Source organism: Camelina sativa, chromosome 15 (assembly GCF_030686135.1).
Source record: "Camelina sativa cultivar CO46 ecotype springtype chromosome 15, ASM3068613v1".
NCBI classification, from domain to species: Eukaryota; Viridiplantae; Streptophyta; class Magnoliopsida; order Brassicales; family Brassicaceae; genus Camelina; species Camelina sativa.
This window is the reverse complement of record NC_141894.1, coordinates 18,684,760-18,699,633: the sequence shown is the minus strand read 5'-3', so window position 1 is coordinate 18,699,633 and position 14,874 is coordinate 18,684,760. Positions and strand designations below refer to the sequence as shown.

General features: G+C 39.8%; 1 protein-coding gene and 1 pseudogene across 3 annotated transcripts; both read left to right on the top strand.

Annotated features, from left to right (window-relative positions):
- Positions 1-416: 416 nt before the first annotated feature.
- On the top strand, positions 417-3,087 carry LOC104747234 (pollen receptor-like kinase 2). Of its 2 annotated transcripts, none has more exons than XM_010468834.2 (3): positions 417-1,266; positions 1,374-2,015; positions 2,121-3,087. In XM_010468834.2, the coding sequence occupies exons 1-3, from the start codon at positions 636-638 to the stop codon at positions 2,789-2,791; spliced, it is 1,944 nt and encodes a 647-aa protein (XP_010467136.1). In that variant the 5' UTR covers positions 417-635; the 3' UTR covers positions 2,792-3,087. The 2 variants fall into 2 exon arrangements, with proteins under 2 accessions (XP_010467136.1, XP_087345668.1); XM_087489542.1 differs by having other exon boundaries at positions 491-1,280.
- A 2,428-nt stretch (positions 3,088-5,515) lies between these two features.
- On the top strand, positions 5,516-13,640 carry LOC104747236 (uroporphyrinogen-III synthase, chloroplastic-like; annotated as a pseudogene). The gene is made up of 8 exons (XR_015582661.1): positions 5,516-5,844; positions 11,261-11,353; positions 11,542-11,611; positions 11,925-12,043; positions 12,453-12,548; positions 13,023-13,078; positions 13,228-13,313; positions 13,424-13,640. The product of XR_015582661.1 is annotated as a uroporphyrinogen-III synthase, chloroplastic-like (transcript).
- Positions 13,641-14,874: the final 1,234 nt, after the last annotated feature.

Here is a 14,874-nt window from a genome sequence, read left to right as displayed (position 1 = left end):
TCACCAGTTATATTATCGAATCACACCATTTTTCGTGGTATACCATCATTATATATATATATATATAATTATTTCATGATACACCACGAGTTAAATCCTATACATATATATTAATGGGTTAGTGTTAGTCTACAAACCTCAGAATACGTTCAACGTCAAATAAAAAATGTACATTATAAGAAAATATAATTCATTTTTCCCACCGTGTTAGATAGGTGGAGAAAATACAAGTTAGAAAAGTAAAATAATTAAAAAAAAAATAAAAAAATAAAAAATAAACACCAAAGAAACCGGAACTGTGTGACGTTCCACCACAAATCTCTTAAGTAACTTTCTCTAAAACAAAGACTTCGTCAAAGCTAGAAAAGAAAAACAACTTTCTTTTGATAGACCACAAATATTTCTAGTGTTTGTCTATTCTTGGTATGCTTTGATACAAACCTCTCTTCTTCATCACTCTCTCTCTCTCTCTCTCTCTCTCTCTCTCTTTGTTTCTTTCTCTTACGTTCTCTTTCCTTTGCCATTTCATCATCTATCTTAGAGATTATCTTCGTCTTCGTCTTTGTTCATCTCCAAACTCTCCTTCCGTTTTTCCTTAGAGGGGCGCGCATCCCGTGCGCGTTCCTTAAACGGTTATGGAATCCACATCTCTCGTCTTCCTTTCCATTGTATATCTTGTCTTAGTCGTTGTTCATGGCGTATCAGAGACCGAATCTCTCTTGAAATTCAAGAACTCTCTTGTTATTGGGAGAGCAAATGGTTTGAAGAGCTGGGACAGAAGGAACCCCACATGCAAATGGACTGGTGTCTTGTGTGATAGAGGCTTTGTTTGGGGATTACAGCTAGAGAACTTTGAGCTCTCTGGCACTCTAGACATTGAGGCGTTGACGGGTTTGAAGTCTCTGAGGTCTCTCAGCTTCATGAATAACAAACTTGGAGGTCCATTTCCAGAGTTCAAGAAACTTGTTGCTCTCAAATCACTTTACTTGTCAAACAATCAATTCGACGTGAAGATACCTAAAGATGCATTTGATGGGATGGGGTGGTTGAAGAAACTCCATTTGGAGCACAATAAGTTTCGTGGTGAAATTCCAGCGTCCTTGGCCAATAGTCCCAAGCTTTTAGAGCTTAGACTTGACGGGAACCGTTTCACTGGACAAATACCGGAGTTCACACATAAACCACACATGTTAAACCTTTCAAACAATGCATTAGCAGGTCCAATCCCAAAGATTCTCAGTACAATGGATCCAAAATTCTTCGAAGGTTAGGTGCAGTAGGTAGTTTTATTCACTTTCGTTGTCTCTAGACAAACCGCATTTATGACCATTTTAATTAATAGAGAAAACCATGTTTTCTTTTTTTGTTTCCAGGCAACAACGGCTTATGTGAAAAACCTTTGGATACAAACTGTTCTTCTCCTTACAGCTTGTCCCCAGAGCCAAAGGACAACTCCAAGAAAAAATCATCTATGTTTTTGTACATTGTAGCAGCAGTGGTCGCAGCACTGGCTGTAATACTCATAATTATTGGAGTGATCATCTGCCTTAACCGTAGACGAAAGAAGAAACAATCATTATTGACAGCAGAGCCTGGACCATCAAGTCTACAACTGAGAGCTGGAATCCAAGAAAGTGAAAAGGGACAAAGTAGCTACCATTCACAAAACCGGGCTGCAAAGAGGATGATTCATACCACAAAATTGTCGTTTTTGAGAGATGACAAGGGAAAATTTGAGTTGCAAGATTTACTGAAAGCATCGGCAGAGATTCTAGGGAGTGGATGTTTTGGAGCGTCGTATAAGACATTGCTTTCGAACGGATCACTGATGGTAGTGAAGAGGTTTAAACATATGAACAACGCAGGAACTGAGGAGTTCCAAGAACACATGAAGAGGTTGGGGAGGTTAAACCATGAGAATTTGCTCCCAATTGTAGCTTATTACTACAAAAAAGAGGAAAAACTTTTTGTTAGCGATTTTGTTGGAAAGGGAAGCTTGGCTGCTCATCTCCATGGTATTATTTTTGTACTTTTTCCTCTCCTTTACATTCATTCATCAACAAACACTTTCTGTAAATCTTATTATTTGCTTACTCTATCAATGTATATATAAATTTTAGGTCACAAATCGTTAGGGCAACCAAGCTTGGATTGGCCAACAAGATTGAATATTGTGAAAGGTGTAGGACAAGGACTTTTATACCTCCACAAAAACCTACCTAGCCTAATGGCTCCTCATGGTCATCTAAAATCGTCTAATGTTCTTCTCAATGAGAATTTCGAGCCTCTTCTTATGGACTATGGCTTGATCCCAATGATCAACGAAGAGAGCGCACAAGAGCTCATGGTGGCTTACAAATCGCCAGAGTACTTGAAACAAAGCCGTGTGACTAAGAAAACCGATGTGTGGGGGCTCGGAGTACTCATCTTGGAGATTCTTACAGGAAAGATCCCTGAAAGTTTCCCTCAAATCAGTAAAGACAGTGAGGAGGACCTTGCTAGTTGGGTGAAGTCGAGTTTCCGAGGAGAGTGGACACCAGAATTGTTTGATCAAGATATGGGGAAGACCAATAATTGTGAAGCTGAGATACTAAAACTCTTGAGAATTGGACTGAGTTGTTGCGAAGTAGATGTGGAGAAAAGGTTAGATATAAGAGAGGCTGTTGAGAAGATGGAAGATTTGATCAAGGAGAGAGAACAAGGAGATGATGACTTCTACTCAACATATGCGAGTGAAGCTGATGGGGGTTCGTCGAGGGGAGTGTCAAGTGAGGCAATTAACTTATCATGAAACGAGACAAGCCAACAAATTTCATGATAAAATTTTTGAATATGTGTGAGACCAAAATTTGTGTCTCAAACTGCTGCAACTTTCTTCGTTAATTGATGTCGACTACACACCTCAACCTACGGAAACCCCTTAAAGTAGAAAAAAAATTGGTTTTGTGCGTTGACTTGTGATGTTCTTGTTATCTGCAAGAAAATAATGTAGAAGTAAACATCTCTCTTTTTATTACAAAAGAGCAAAGAGAAAACCTTAATTAAAAACCTGAAAAATTAATATATACTACACACTATCTTGTCCTACATGGGTTCTGTCAATTGGCATGTATGGTTCTCTCAAAAAGTATGTCAAGATGGATATTACACAATAGATCATTCTTTACAAGATTACATACATCTACATCAATTTTTCAAAACAGAAAATATTGTTAACCAACGATTGTCAAAAAAAAAATAATGTTAACCAATATTTTAGTTTAGTTTAGTCAAATTTAAGTTTAAGAAAATGTTAGATTCCAAATTTTGTGTTGATATACCAAGCGGTTTTGGTTACACTTGTTTCCATCAAATGCATATTTAGGTATCTTTTACATCGAATTGATTGTTTGACAAGTAAAGTGATTTGAGAGAAAAAAAAAAAAAAAGGTAGGGATTATCCACACAGAATGATGTCTAGTCTGATATTATGTACAATGGTTAAAAAAATTTAACACTCTCTTTTTTACCTTGTAAGTTTAAACACTCGAGATCATTTCTCTTTTTTTTTTTTTTCTTTTTTTTTGTTAAAGGTATTCAATTTATAAAAATATATGCCCAATGCGCTATTTCCGGAATAGGCCCATACAAAATCCCTAAGGTTCCAACTCATATACATTAAACCGAACTAAACCGTTGGAAAACAAAACCGGCCGGGTTCACAAACCAAATTAAACCGTGGTCATTGAAACCCTAATATGCAAATATTTGCGGATGCTCAACCGGAACAGAACATCCGGTGAGCCTGGACGCCGTTAGCCGAACAGAGATGGATATCCAAGATCCGTTGCCATCCCGTCACCGTAGAACCGTTTTGAGAAGGAGGAAGAGAACCGATCTATCCTTTGTCGAGGAGGGTTCTTGCTCTGTCGTGAGAGAGAGAGAGAGAGGCAGTAGGGGGTAGATAAAAAGACCTTCGACGGTGGCTTAGATTCGCCGGATCGGAGACTACCTCCCCTATCGTAACTGATCCCGTGAAACTTCCAGAATCTACAGTCTCCAAATCTAACTACCTTTTTCTCTCGTTCCTCGCCGTGAATCTCTCTCTTCCACTCCGCGTAGCTACACCTCCGGTAGAGCTTTTACCATAAGTGTCTCGCAGATTCTTCTCCTCTCCATTGTCCCCTTGATTTCGTCCAATAGCTTTGCCGGGAAAATGCAAGTCACGAATGAAGAACCATGAGCCGAAGGGTCCTTATCGTCACCGGAATTGACAGAGGACCCAACGTCGGTGCACGAGATTGTGATCAGAAGGGGAAGAGTTTAAGAGAGAAATCGCCGCGAGTGAGATCCACGCGCGTGATTCTCTCTAAATGAGATCATTTGTCTTTCACATGATCATTCAACACTTGTTCCTTTTATATCATGTACAATAGTTTTGTTTGATAAAATTTAATACCTTATACCACCATATTTCGATATTCTTTATTTTCTTTTATGATTTATGATTACATATTTAATAGCAATAAACTAAAACTAAATTGAAGTAATTTAGAATTAAATAATTGTTTATATAATTATATTTTCTATAGTACTTATAATTGAAATAGGAATTTTTTTTTTACAAGTAAAAAGAAAAAGTTTAAACACACAAAAAGAATTGATCCAAGGATAATAAAAAAATTGTAGTAAAAAATGATGTTGTTTTCTATGTCCAAATGAAACAAGACTAATCTCTATTTATAGTTTTTTTAAAAATGATAAATTTTATATTTATTTTTTGTTTTATAAAAATAGATTAACATACAATAATTGAGAACGAATAATTAGGATGAGATAAAAATTTACAATGAAAATAAAGTAAGTCTTTTCACACACAGAAAAAAAAAAACAACTCCTACTCAAGTGTACAACACATTCACCATCTTTTCCTCTCATAACTTGGCAATGCAAGTCCTATTCTTTTGTTGAATCTTTTCAATTCAGTTTAATCCACAAGTGTGTTTCTAAAAAAATCAATAGCTTCGTTGCATCGATTAAAAATGAAATTTTTATTCATCACTCTCATGGTATGGTATGGTCTAACACTTTCTTTAATATTGAGGTTAACAAAAAAAAACAGAAAATTATAATATTATAAACTAAAAAAAAAATATTATTCTCGAGCAACAGCACAGGTTGAGGTTATCATTCAAGATATGTATTGTACGACTATGAATAATAAAACAAGAATAATTCATAATATTTGTTTCCACAACAAAGATATATTAGTCTATAAAACAAAGAAAAGAATTAATTATTTAAATTACTAAATACAAAATTAGCATCACATTTTACAATAGAAAAACTAAACAGATGATGTCTTATATAATTTTAAAATTTTGTATTCGATAAAATACACTGTACTAACTTTTGATGAAGCACAAGAATAAAAAAAAAAAAAGATTGAAATAACGTGGAAGAAAAAACAATTGGGCCTCGCTGATCAAACGTAACTGGGCCCAAGAGGGAAAAAATAAAAATGAACAACTAAAGCCGCAGGTGGAGAAAATTAATCGTCTTCTTCAATTGGAATCGTATGATTTGATTGATTCTCTCTCTCTCTCTCCCCTCACAGAACAGAACTACTTTGTAATGGCGTCGTTGCTCCTCTCTCAGTCCTCTCTCTTATCTCTTCAACCACCATTATCGTCGTCTTCTTCGCATATGGAAAAAGGAGTTGTTGTCGCTGCTTATCCTTGCCTAATTCGAAATTCAATTTCGCCGTCTCTCTCTTCTTCCTCCTCCGTTGGTAAATCCAATTCGATTCATCAGGTGGTCGTAACCCGAGAACGAGGAAAGAATAGTCAAATCATCAAAGCTTTGGTATGCAATTTTTAATATTTGTCGCTTACAATGGTGATTGTATTGAATCTCTCTATTAAGGTCGAACCCTTAACCTGATTTAGAACAGTGAAGAAAGAGAGTGAGAAGAGAGTAATGCGCCTATTACGGCGGAGAGTTAAAGAGAGAGAAGATAGAAATGTGATTTAATTATTAATCTCATAAGGATAACCTAACTAAGGCTTCTGTATTTATTACAAATCCCTTACTAAGGCTACTGATAAAACGACACAGCTTTGGTTAAATAATACCAAGCTCTTTTATTTGAATAATAACCTTCTACTGGATTCTAAATGTTTGACCTCTCTAGCCACTTTTGACCTTTTCCATTTGTCTTGCTCTTCTTCCTTTTGTCCTCAATTTCCTCTTCACGAAAGCTACTGGGACTCTTAGTCTATCAATACTCCCCCGCAGAAGACTGATCTTGTCCTCAAGATCAAAATCAGGGAACTGCTCCATTAAGGTTGTGAGTGATTCCCAAGTAGCTTCTATGACTGGCAACCCTTTCCATTGTACCAAGACCTCTGTTTCTGTACCTTGAGCTGACCTGCGAATGTCTAACAACATAACTGGTTCTGTAGCCCACTCGAGGTCAGGTGTTAAGATTGGTGGCAACACTTGAGCTTGATACGGAGCTGGGACTGCCAACTTCAGTTGAGAGACATGAAAGACCGGGTGGATGTTGCTGTGAGCAGGTAGATCCAGCTTATAAGCAACTCGCCCAATTTTCTGTATTATCTTGTAAGGACCAAAGAATCTCTGGGACAACTTCTCGTTTCTCCTTTGTACCAGAGAACTCTGTCCGTAAGGCCTTAGCTTCAGATAGACCCAGTCACCCACTGCCAACTCGACTGACCTGCGATGCTTATTTGCTTCTTTCTGCATATGGATCTGAGCCAGTTCCATGTTCTCTCGCAACTCCACCAGAAGACTGTCACGATCCTTCAACAACTCTTCCACATTTGCATTCGGAGTTGGGGTGTCACTATAACTAATGAGCTTTGGTGGTTCACGACCGTAAACTGCAAAGAAGGGTGTGTTCTGAATAGAAGAGTGGTAAGAGGTATTGTACCAGAATTCTGCCCACGGTAGCCACTGAGCCTAACCTGAAGGTCGCCTACTTGTGAAACAACGCAGGTATGTCTCTAGACATCGATTGACTACTTCAGTCTGGCCATCCGACTGAGGGTGGTACGCAGTGCTGTGGTTCAGAGAAGCTCCCTGCAGTTTGAACAATTCGGACCAGAAACTGTTGGGGACCTCTCAGGAAAACCGTGCAGTTTAACCACATCTCGTATAAAGGCCTTTGCTACTGTCTTCGCAGTAAATGGATGCTTTAAAGCAATGAAGTGTCCATATTTGCTTAAGCGGTCCACTACCACCAATATTGAGTTAAACCCTTTTGATTTTGGCAAACCTTCCACAAAGTCAAGGCTCACGTCTGTCCAAACTTGTGTAGGCACTGGTAGAGGTGAGAGTAAGCCTGCAGGCGACAAGGTCGAGTACTTGTTTTCTTGGCAAATCTGACATTTTCGAATATAGTTCACTACATCCTTCCTCATACCCCTCCAATGAACTTCCTGAGTGAGTCGCTTGAATGTTTTTAAAGCTCCCTCGTGTCCCCCTATCGAACTCGCATGGAACTGCTCTAACAATTTTGGAATGAAGGGAGATCCCGGTGGAATGACCAGACAACCATTCTTGTACAACATTCCTCTCTCGAGACTGTAACCTGGATGATCAAGTGATTTGTTTTCCAGTGCTGTGAATATGGCTCCCAGTTCCTGGTCTTGTTTAACTTCTTTCAACAGTTCTTCCTTGTCCAAGGTTAACAGAGAGTTCAGGGTTAGCTGTTGCAGTTTCTCCAATACTGGAATCCTCGACAAGGCATCTGCGACTTTGTTTTCCACACCTGGCTTGTATTCTATGCGGTAGTTGAGCCCAATGAGTTTGGCTGCCCATCTTTGTTGAACAGAGGAAACTGCTTTCTGTTCAAGCAGATGCTTGAGGCTCCGCTGATCTGTCTTGATCACAAACTCTGGTCCCGTCAAATAATGTTTCCATTTACTGACTGCTATCACGATTGCTAACAGCTCCCGCTCATACACAGATTTTACTCTCCCTCTTGACGAGAATGCTTGGCTGAGGAAAGAGATAGGTCTCCTATTTTGTGAGAGTACGGCACCAATTCCAATACCCGAAGCATCTGTTTCGATTGTGAACTCTTGACTGAAATCCGGAAGAGCCTAGAACAGGTAAACTGGTGACCGCCTGTTTTAAGCTATGGAAAGCCCTTGTTGCCTCTTCAGACCACTCAAAACCTCCCTTCTTGAGTAGTTCAGTTAAAGGGCGTGCCATTAGTCCATAGTTTCTGAGGAAACGACGGTAGTAGCCTGTCAACCCCAAAAATCCCCTCAACTCCGTGATGTTCTTGGGAGTGGGCCAATTCAGCATTGCCTCCACTTTGTCAGGATCCGCAGCTACTCCTTCGGCTGAGATCTTGTGACCCAGATAAGAGACCTCTGCATTCCCAAACGAGCACTTCTTGGAATTAGCATAAAACTTATTCTGCTGCATCAAGTTAAGGACGACCTTGAGATGTTGCAGATGCTCTTGAAGACTGGCGCTATACACGAGGATGTCATCGAAAAATACTAAAACAAACCGTCATAGATAGGGCCTGAAGAGATCATTCATTATGCTTTGGAATGTAGAAGGGGCATTTGTCAAACCAAAAGGCATGACTAAGAACTCATAATGCCCTTGGTGGGTTTTGAAGGCTGTTTTCTCCACATCAGTGCTTCTCATTCGGATTTGATGGTATCCGGACTTAAGGTCGAGTTTAGAAAACACCTTCGCTCCTTGCAACTCGTCTAGAAGCTCCTCTATCACCGGAATGGGGTATCTATCCGGTATAGTTGCTTTGTTTAGTGCTCGGTAATCGACACAAAAACGCCATCCCCCGTCCTTCTTCTTCACCAACAGAACCGAACTAGAATAAGGACTAACGCTTGGCCTGATCACTTGAGCGTCGAGCATTTCCTGCACCAATTTTTCAATTTCATTCTTTTGAACAAATGAATAGCGATAAGGTCGCAGGTTGATTGGGGAGGTTCCGGTTTGTAAGTTGATAGCATGCTCTCTGTTTCGCGGTGGAGGCAAGGTAAGTGGCATCTTGAAGACCGACTGGTACTCCTTAATCAACTTCTGAACTGCTGCAACTTCAGGGATCTTCTTGTCCAATGGCTTCTTTCCATCGAACAGAGTGGTGAGCTCTAGTAAATACGCTTCTCCTTCATGATGTATAACCCTCTCCATGGAACGTAATGATATTGGTTCCTTGCTGAGAGCTGGATCACCCACAATTGTCACCCAACGAGGACCTATCTTCCAGCTTAAGGTTTTGTTGAGCCAGTTAATCTTAGTATCTCCCAATGTAGCTAACCAGGAATATCCCAGCATTACATCCGTACTCCCGAGCTCTATCACCAGCAACTCTTCCATGATCTCTACACCTTGTATGCCCAACAGTGTACCTGATACACGACCTTTTCCTTTCAGTATCCTGCCACCACCCACTCGAACTCCTAAGGGCCTTGTAGTTGATATGGTTAACCCCAACTCTTGTACCAAACCATAATCTACAAAACTTCTTGTCGCGCCAGAGTCTATCAGGACTACCACATCCTTATCCACAAGCTTACCCATCATGCGCATAGACTTCTCATCAGTGAGTCCTGAAAGGGAGCTAAGGGACAAAACCTCATACTCCTGTAGTTCCTCAGCCTCATCCTCCAACACTTCTTGTTGCTGCTGAACTTCAACCGCATCACAGTATTGGTCCTCCTCCTCAGCCACTTCCAAACATTTTAGCTTCTGCTGAGTTTTACAACGATGACCAGGAAACCATCTGTCACCACAATACCTACATGGATTGGTATTTCGACCTTCTTGACCCCCTTGGTTTTTCCTGAACTCCTTATTGTTCTACATAGGGCGCTTGCCTTGGGAATGATCCACTGGTCGAGAAGAGCTCGCTACCTGACCATGTGTAGGTGAGTAAAATGATCTCACTGTCTGTCTTGGTTGCAGACTAGTGTTTTCACTCTCCTGGTACTCAATCAGCTTCGCCGTATCAACAATCTCCGCTAAATCAAATGGTCTGCAACGAACCACTTGGTCCCTAATACTCTTCCTCAAACCCCATAGAAAAGCAGACTCCAAAACATCATCAGAGACGTGAGGCAACTCCACTGCTAACTCCTCGAACTGCTCACGATACTCCTCGACACTTCCTCTTTGGTGAATACTCATCAATTGATCCAAAACCGACAACCCTCTGCTTGGTTTGAATCAAACCTTGAACTTCTCCATAAAATCTTTCCAACTACCAATTCGTTGTCTACCATAAGCCATTCTCCACCAAGTAACAGATGACCCAGTAAGACACGAGATTGCCAGATCTATCTTAGCATATTCCGGTGTTCCTCTACTCGCAAAACATTTCTCTAACCGAAAAAGCCAATCTTCAGGACTCTTACCTTCGAACATAGGTAGCTCCATGAGACGGTTAGGGTATTCCGGCGCACAACCTTGAGGAACAGCTTGCTGCTCTGGTGGGTGGAGCCGAGAATCTCAAAGTCGACGGCTTGAGGTGAGATTCTTGTTCCGGGTTTGGTAGAATCCCCACTGTCGGTTGACTAGTCGACCCATTCATCGGCGTCGTAACCAGCTGAGTCTGAACCGCCGGTGGTGGGCTGTTAAACCCTGGAGGAACAGACGACTCAGTGATAACCCCAAGCGTTTGGTTGCGAAGGATCTTGTGGAGCATATCCTTGATGAACTCGAGGTCAGCATCGTGTTTGTTGACTCGTTGTTCAAGCGAAGGAGACGGTGGTGAGGTTTGGGAGGATAACTCGAGCTCGCTAGTTTCGATTGAAATGTTTTTCCCGGTATCCTTCTGTTGAGGAGCCATGGAAACTCTCAACGAAAGCACCACTTGTTAAGGTCGAACCCTTAACCTGATTTAGAACAGTGAAGAAAGAGAGTGAGAAGAGAGTAATGCACCTATTACGGCGGAGAGTTAAGAGAGAGAAGATAGAATTGTGATTTGATTATTAATCTCATAAGGATAACCTAACTAAGGCTCCTGTATTTATTACAAATCCCTTACTAGGGCTACTGATAAAACGACACAGCTTTGGTTAAACAACAATACCAAGCTCTTTTATTTGAATAATAACTTTCTACTGGATTCCAAATGTTTGACCTCTCTAGCCACTTTTGACCTTCTCCATTTGTGTTGCTCTTCTCCCTTTTGTCCTCAATTTCCTCTTCATGAAAGCTACTGGGACTCTTAGTCTATCACTCTCTATTAACTTTTATAGCTAATTTGCAGGAGAAACATGGGATATCATCTTTAGAGCTTCCCTTGATTCAACAAAACATGTGCCAGGACCTGATTTCAATCGGCTTGCCTCTGTATTAACTGGTGAATTTTTCTGATATATAAGCACTTTGACTTGGTGACTTCTTTGCTCTAAAAATTGGCTGTTTGTTTAGAACTAGTAGTAGGATTGTTATAACTATTAGGCAAAGGCTCCGGAATTTTATTGTATAACAGAGCAGGTTATGTATGGTATTCTGATATGTAGTCCTCCCGTCTTATTTTGTTGCTAGATAAGAGCTTTGACTGGATCATCATTACATCTCCAGAAGCAGGTTCTGTTTTTCTCGAGGCCTGGCTCTGGTTTTTTTTTGTTTTTACCTTATTCCCTCTCTTTTTGTCAAATTTTGAACTGTCTGAATATATGGAATTTGTTACGCTCCTCTCCTTTACTTGTCATTTTGGTTGTTATTGATAGGCAATATGACTAGTCTAGGTTTTATTTAGGTATTCAAATATATGTGTAGCCTTCATACATATTCTTGTCACAACTCTGTGAATAACCAGGTGTACATAAGAATTTATGAACATTTTGTTATTATCTTTATAAGTTTGAACACCTTTCCTCATTACCTTCCTTCCCTCGAGCTAAACCTCATTGGTCTCAATTCCTCAGGGCAGCTAGCTCCCCAAAAGTGCAAATAGGTGTAGTAGGAGTTGGAACAGCCAGGGTTTTTGAAGAGGCAATGCAATCGGCACAAGGATTGCTTCATGTTGCCTTTACACCATCAATAGGTTCCATAACTTTCTATTTAGCCTCAGTTTCTATAAAATCCATTAAGTCTTTGTATCTACAATTTGTGCATCTTCAAGCATTTTATAGTGTAGGAATTTACATTATCATTGGTGTTTGTGCTTGTGTGTGACCGTGGATGATGTGACCTATAACCCTTGTCATAGTTTGTTTCCATGAATCAGAGAGCATCAAAGATCATATTTAGGTTTATGAGATGATGAATTACTAACGATCCAAGCTGCATTTGTTCTTCGTGACATTCTCTCATCAATGTTTGTTTATGTTTTTTTTTTTTTATGTGTTTGCATTCATCAAGCCAATATAAATATATGGAATGGATGAGTGGTCGTACATACAATGTTACAGTCTTGGCTGGTTCATTCTCTTTTTTTTTTTCCATTATTTCAGCAACTGGTAAAGTCTTGGCTTCGGAGCTTCCAGAGAAAGTTGGCAAAAGGTCCTCTGTCTTATACCCGGCTTCTCTAAAAGCTGGCACTGATATTGGTGTGTGTTGTTAGGTTTTCTCAATTCAGTTGAGCTTATTATGTTGAACGCATAAAAGAAAAATTATTAGGACTGAATATTAAAAATAGATTAGATAATTCATAATTTCATATCCTGTACAAATTTTTAGACAGTTGGATAACACCATGTTAGTTATTACATTAAAATAGAGATATTTACCAAATTATAAAATCTTTGTTGGAGATGCAGTAAAACTGTTAGAGCAGGAGAGAATAGATTTGGAAATTACAATTCTTGACTTTGGCTTACATGCCCTAAGTGATAGTTTTCCAAAATTTGAAAAGCATTGTAACATTTGCACTGTCCTTTTCCCTATGGATGTGTGGATTAATCCTTGGCACATGGACAACTGACTAAATCTATGTAAAATTAGCTTATATTTATGATTTTTGAGGTTTTGAAGTCCATGACTGACCATCTAACTCTGCTTGGTTTTCTACATGTGAATCTTAGAGAATGGGTTGTCCAAACGTAGGTTTGAAGTTGCCAGGCTGAATACATACACGACAGTAAGCCGTCTTTACACTTACTAGACAAGTCCTAGAAAATGTAATTTTCTTTATTTTTGTATGGGCTCTCACGTTTTGGTCCTTGGTATGTGCGTATTTGAAGATACTGTAATGGTCAGTTTCGTTGTTTACTATTGCTACTTTGCTAGGTTCCTGTGCAGAGTGTTGATACGGTGCTCCTGCAACAAGCACTGTCTGCTCCAGTTCTTTCTGTAGCTTCACCTTCGGCAGTTGGGTAGGCGCCATCATCTGTCCGTTTTTATATCATCTTGGTGCAGCAAATTTTAGGGGAATGCTGATACCAGTCTTTCATATAAATATATCTTCTAATATGGGTTTCGACAGGGCCTGGCTGAATCTGATACAAAACGAGGAGCAATGGAGCAATTGTGTTGCCTGCATTGGAGAGACAACTGCATCAGCTGCAAGACGACGAGGATTGAAAAACGTGTACTACCCAGAGAAACCAGGACTTGAAGGGTAAATATTGATCTTTTGATATGGTGAAATATGTCAACTAGGCTCTGAACTGAGTCCTCTTAATTTTCACATAACCGACGAATGGGTTTGAGTGTGTGTGGCAGGTGGGTCGAGAGCATCATGGAAGCTCTAGTTTGTTGCAGGATAAACCGGTTAAGAACCTGGTTTAGACTATCTAATTTCTGGTTTAGTTAATTATTATCTCTGGTTTACTTATTTCATCTTTCTCGTTTCTATATGTACGGCATTAGCCGCAATTGGCAAACTTAATCAATGAAAAACAACAATCTTCTTAATCTCTATTATCTCTATATCATCATCATCATCTTCCACCATTGAATCTCTGCTCTTCGGGTCGATCCTTCTCCCTTAGTGATCATCCCTAGGCTTTGATTTACCCTTATCTTGTTCTCACGGTGAGAACTGATTTGGGATATACTTTTACTGTTTCATTGGTATCAGAGCATTCTAGCTCTTCGGACCAAAATCCATGGCGGACGAAGAACAACCTCTGATGGGAATGCAGAAGAATCTGCAAGAGAGGAAATACACAAGAAAGCCCCATCGTCTGAAGTACTCATGTGAAGAAATTTATGAGAGGATGGACAACGGGTTGTGCATATTTTGTGATGAACTAGATACTCCTGGTCATCATAATTTGAAGCACAAGGGCATACAGATTTTCATGGTAGAGTCTGATGCAGAAGAGGAGGCTCATCAAGTTCATGAAACTCTGACGACTCCATCCCCAATCGAAGAAAACGTGAATTCAAACCAAATGTGTGATGAAAAGGAGTCGGCGTCTGTTGATTTAGAGCAAGTAGAGGGTCGGGCCAAAACTGTAGCAAAAGAAAAGTTGAATTTACCTCTTGGGCAAAACATCGAACAGTTGGTGGGCAAGCACTCTGAAACGGTTTCTACCGAGTCTTCACCAGATGAATATCAGAAGGATTCAACATTGACCAAATCATCAAATAAAGATGATCTCTGGTTCTCACAAAAGGAAGATCGTGTATGGGAGCCTGGTGGTTTACCATCTAAATTTGATCATTGGGATTGGCCTGAGAGAGAATTGAAGACGTACGGCGAATCACATCAAGTTGTGGTGTTTCTACCTTCACATATGCAAGTGGCGAATTGTGATCTAGATGAGTTCAAAACCTTTGACAGAAAGATGAGTAACAAGACTCCTTATCTCAAAGACAAACAAGAGGATGAACGTGAGCAAAAAGAGGTAACAAAACTCATTTCATCTTGGAATAGTTGGATTTGGGAACCTGGGGGAGTATTGATTGAACTTGATAAGTGGAAAGAGT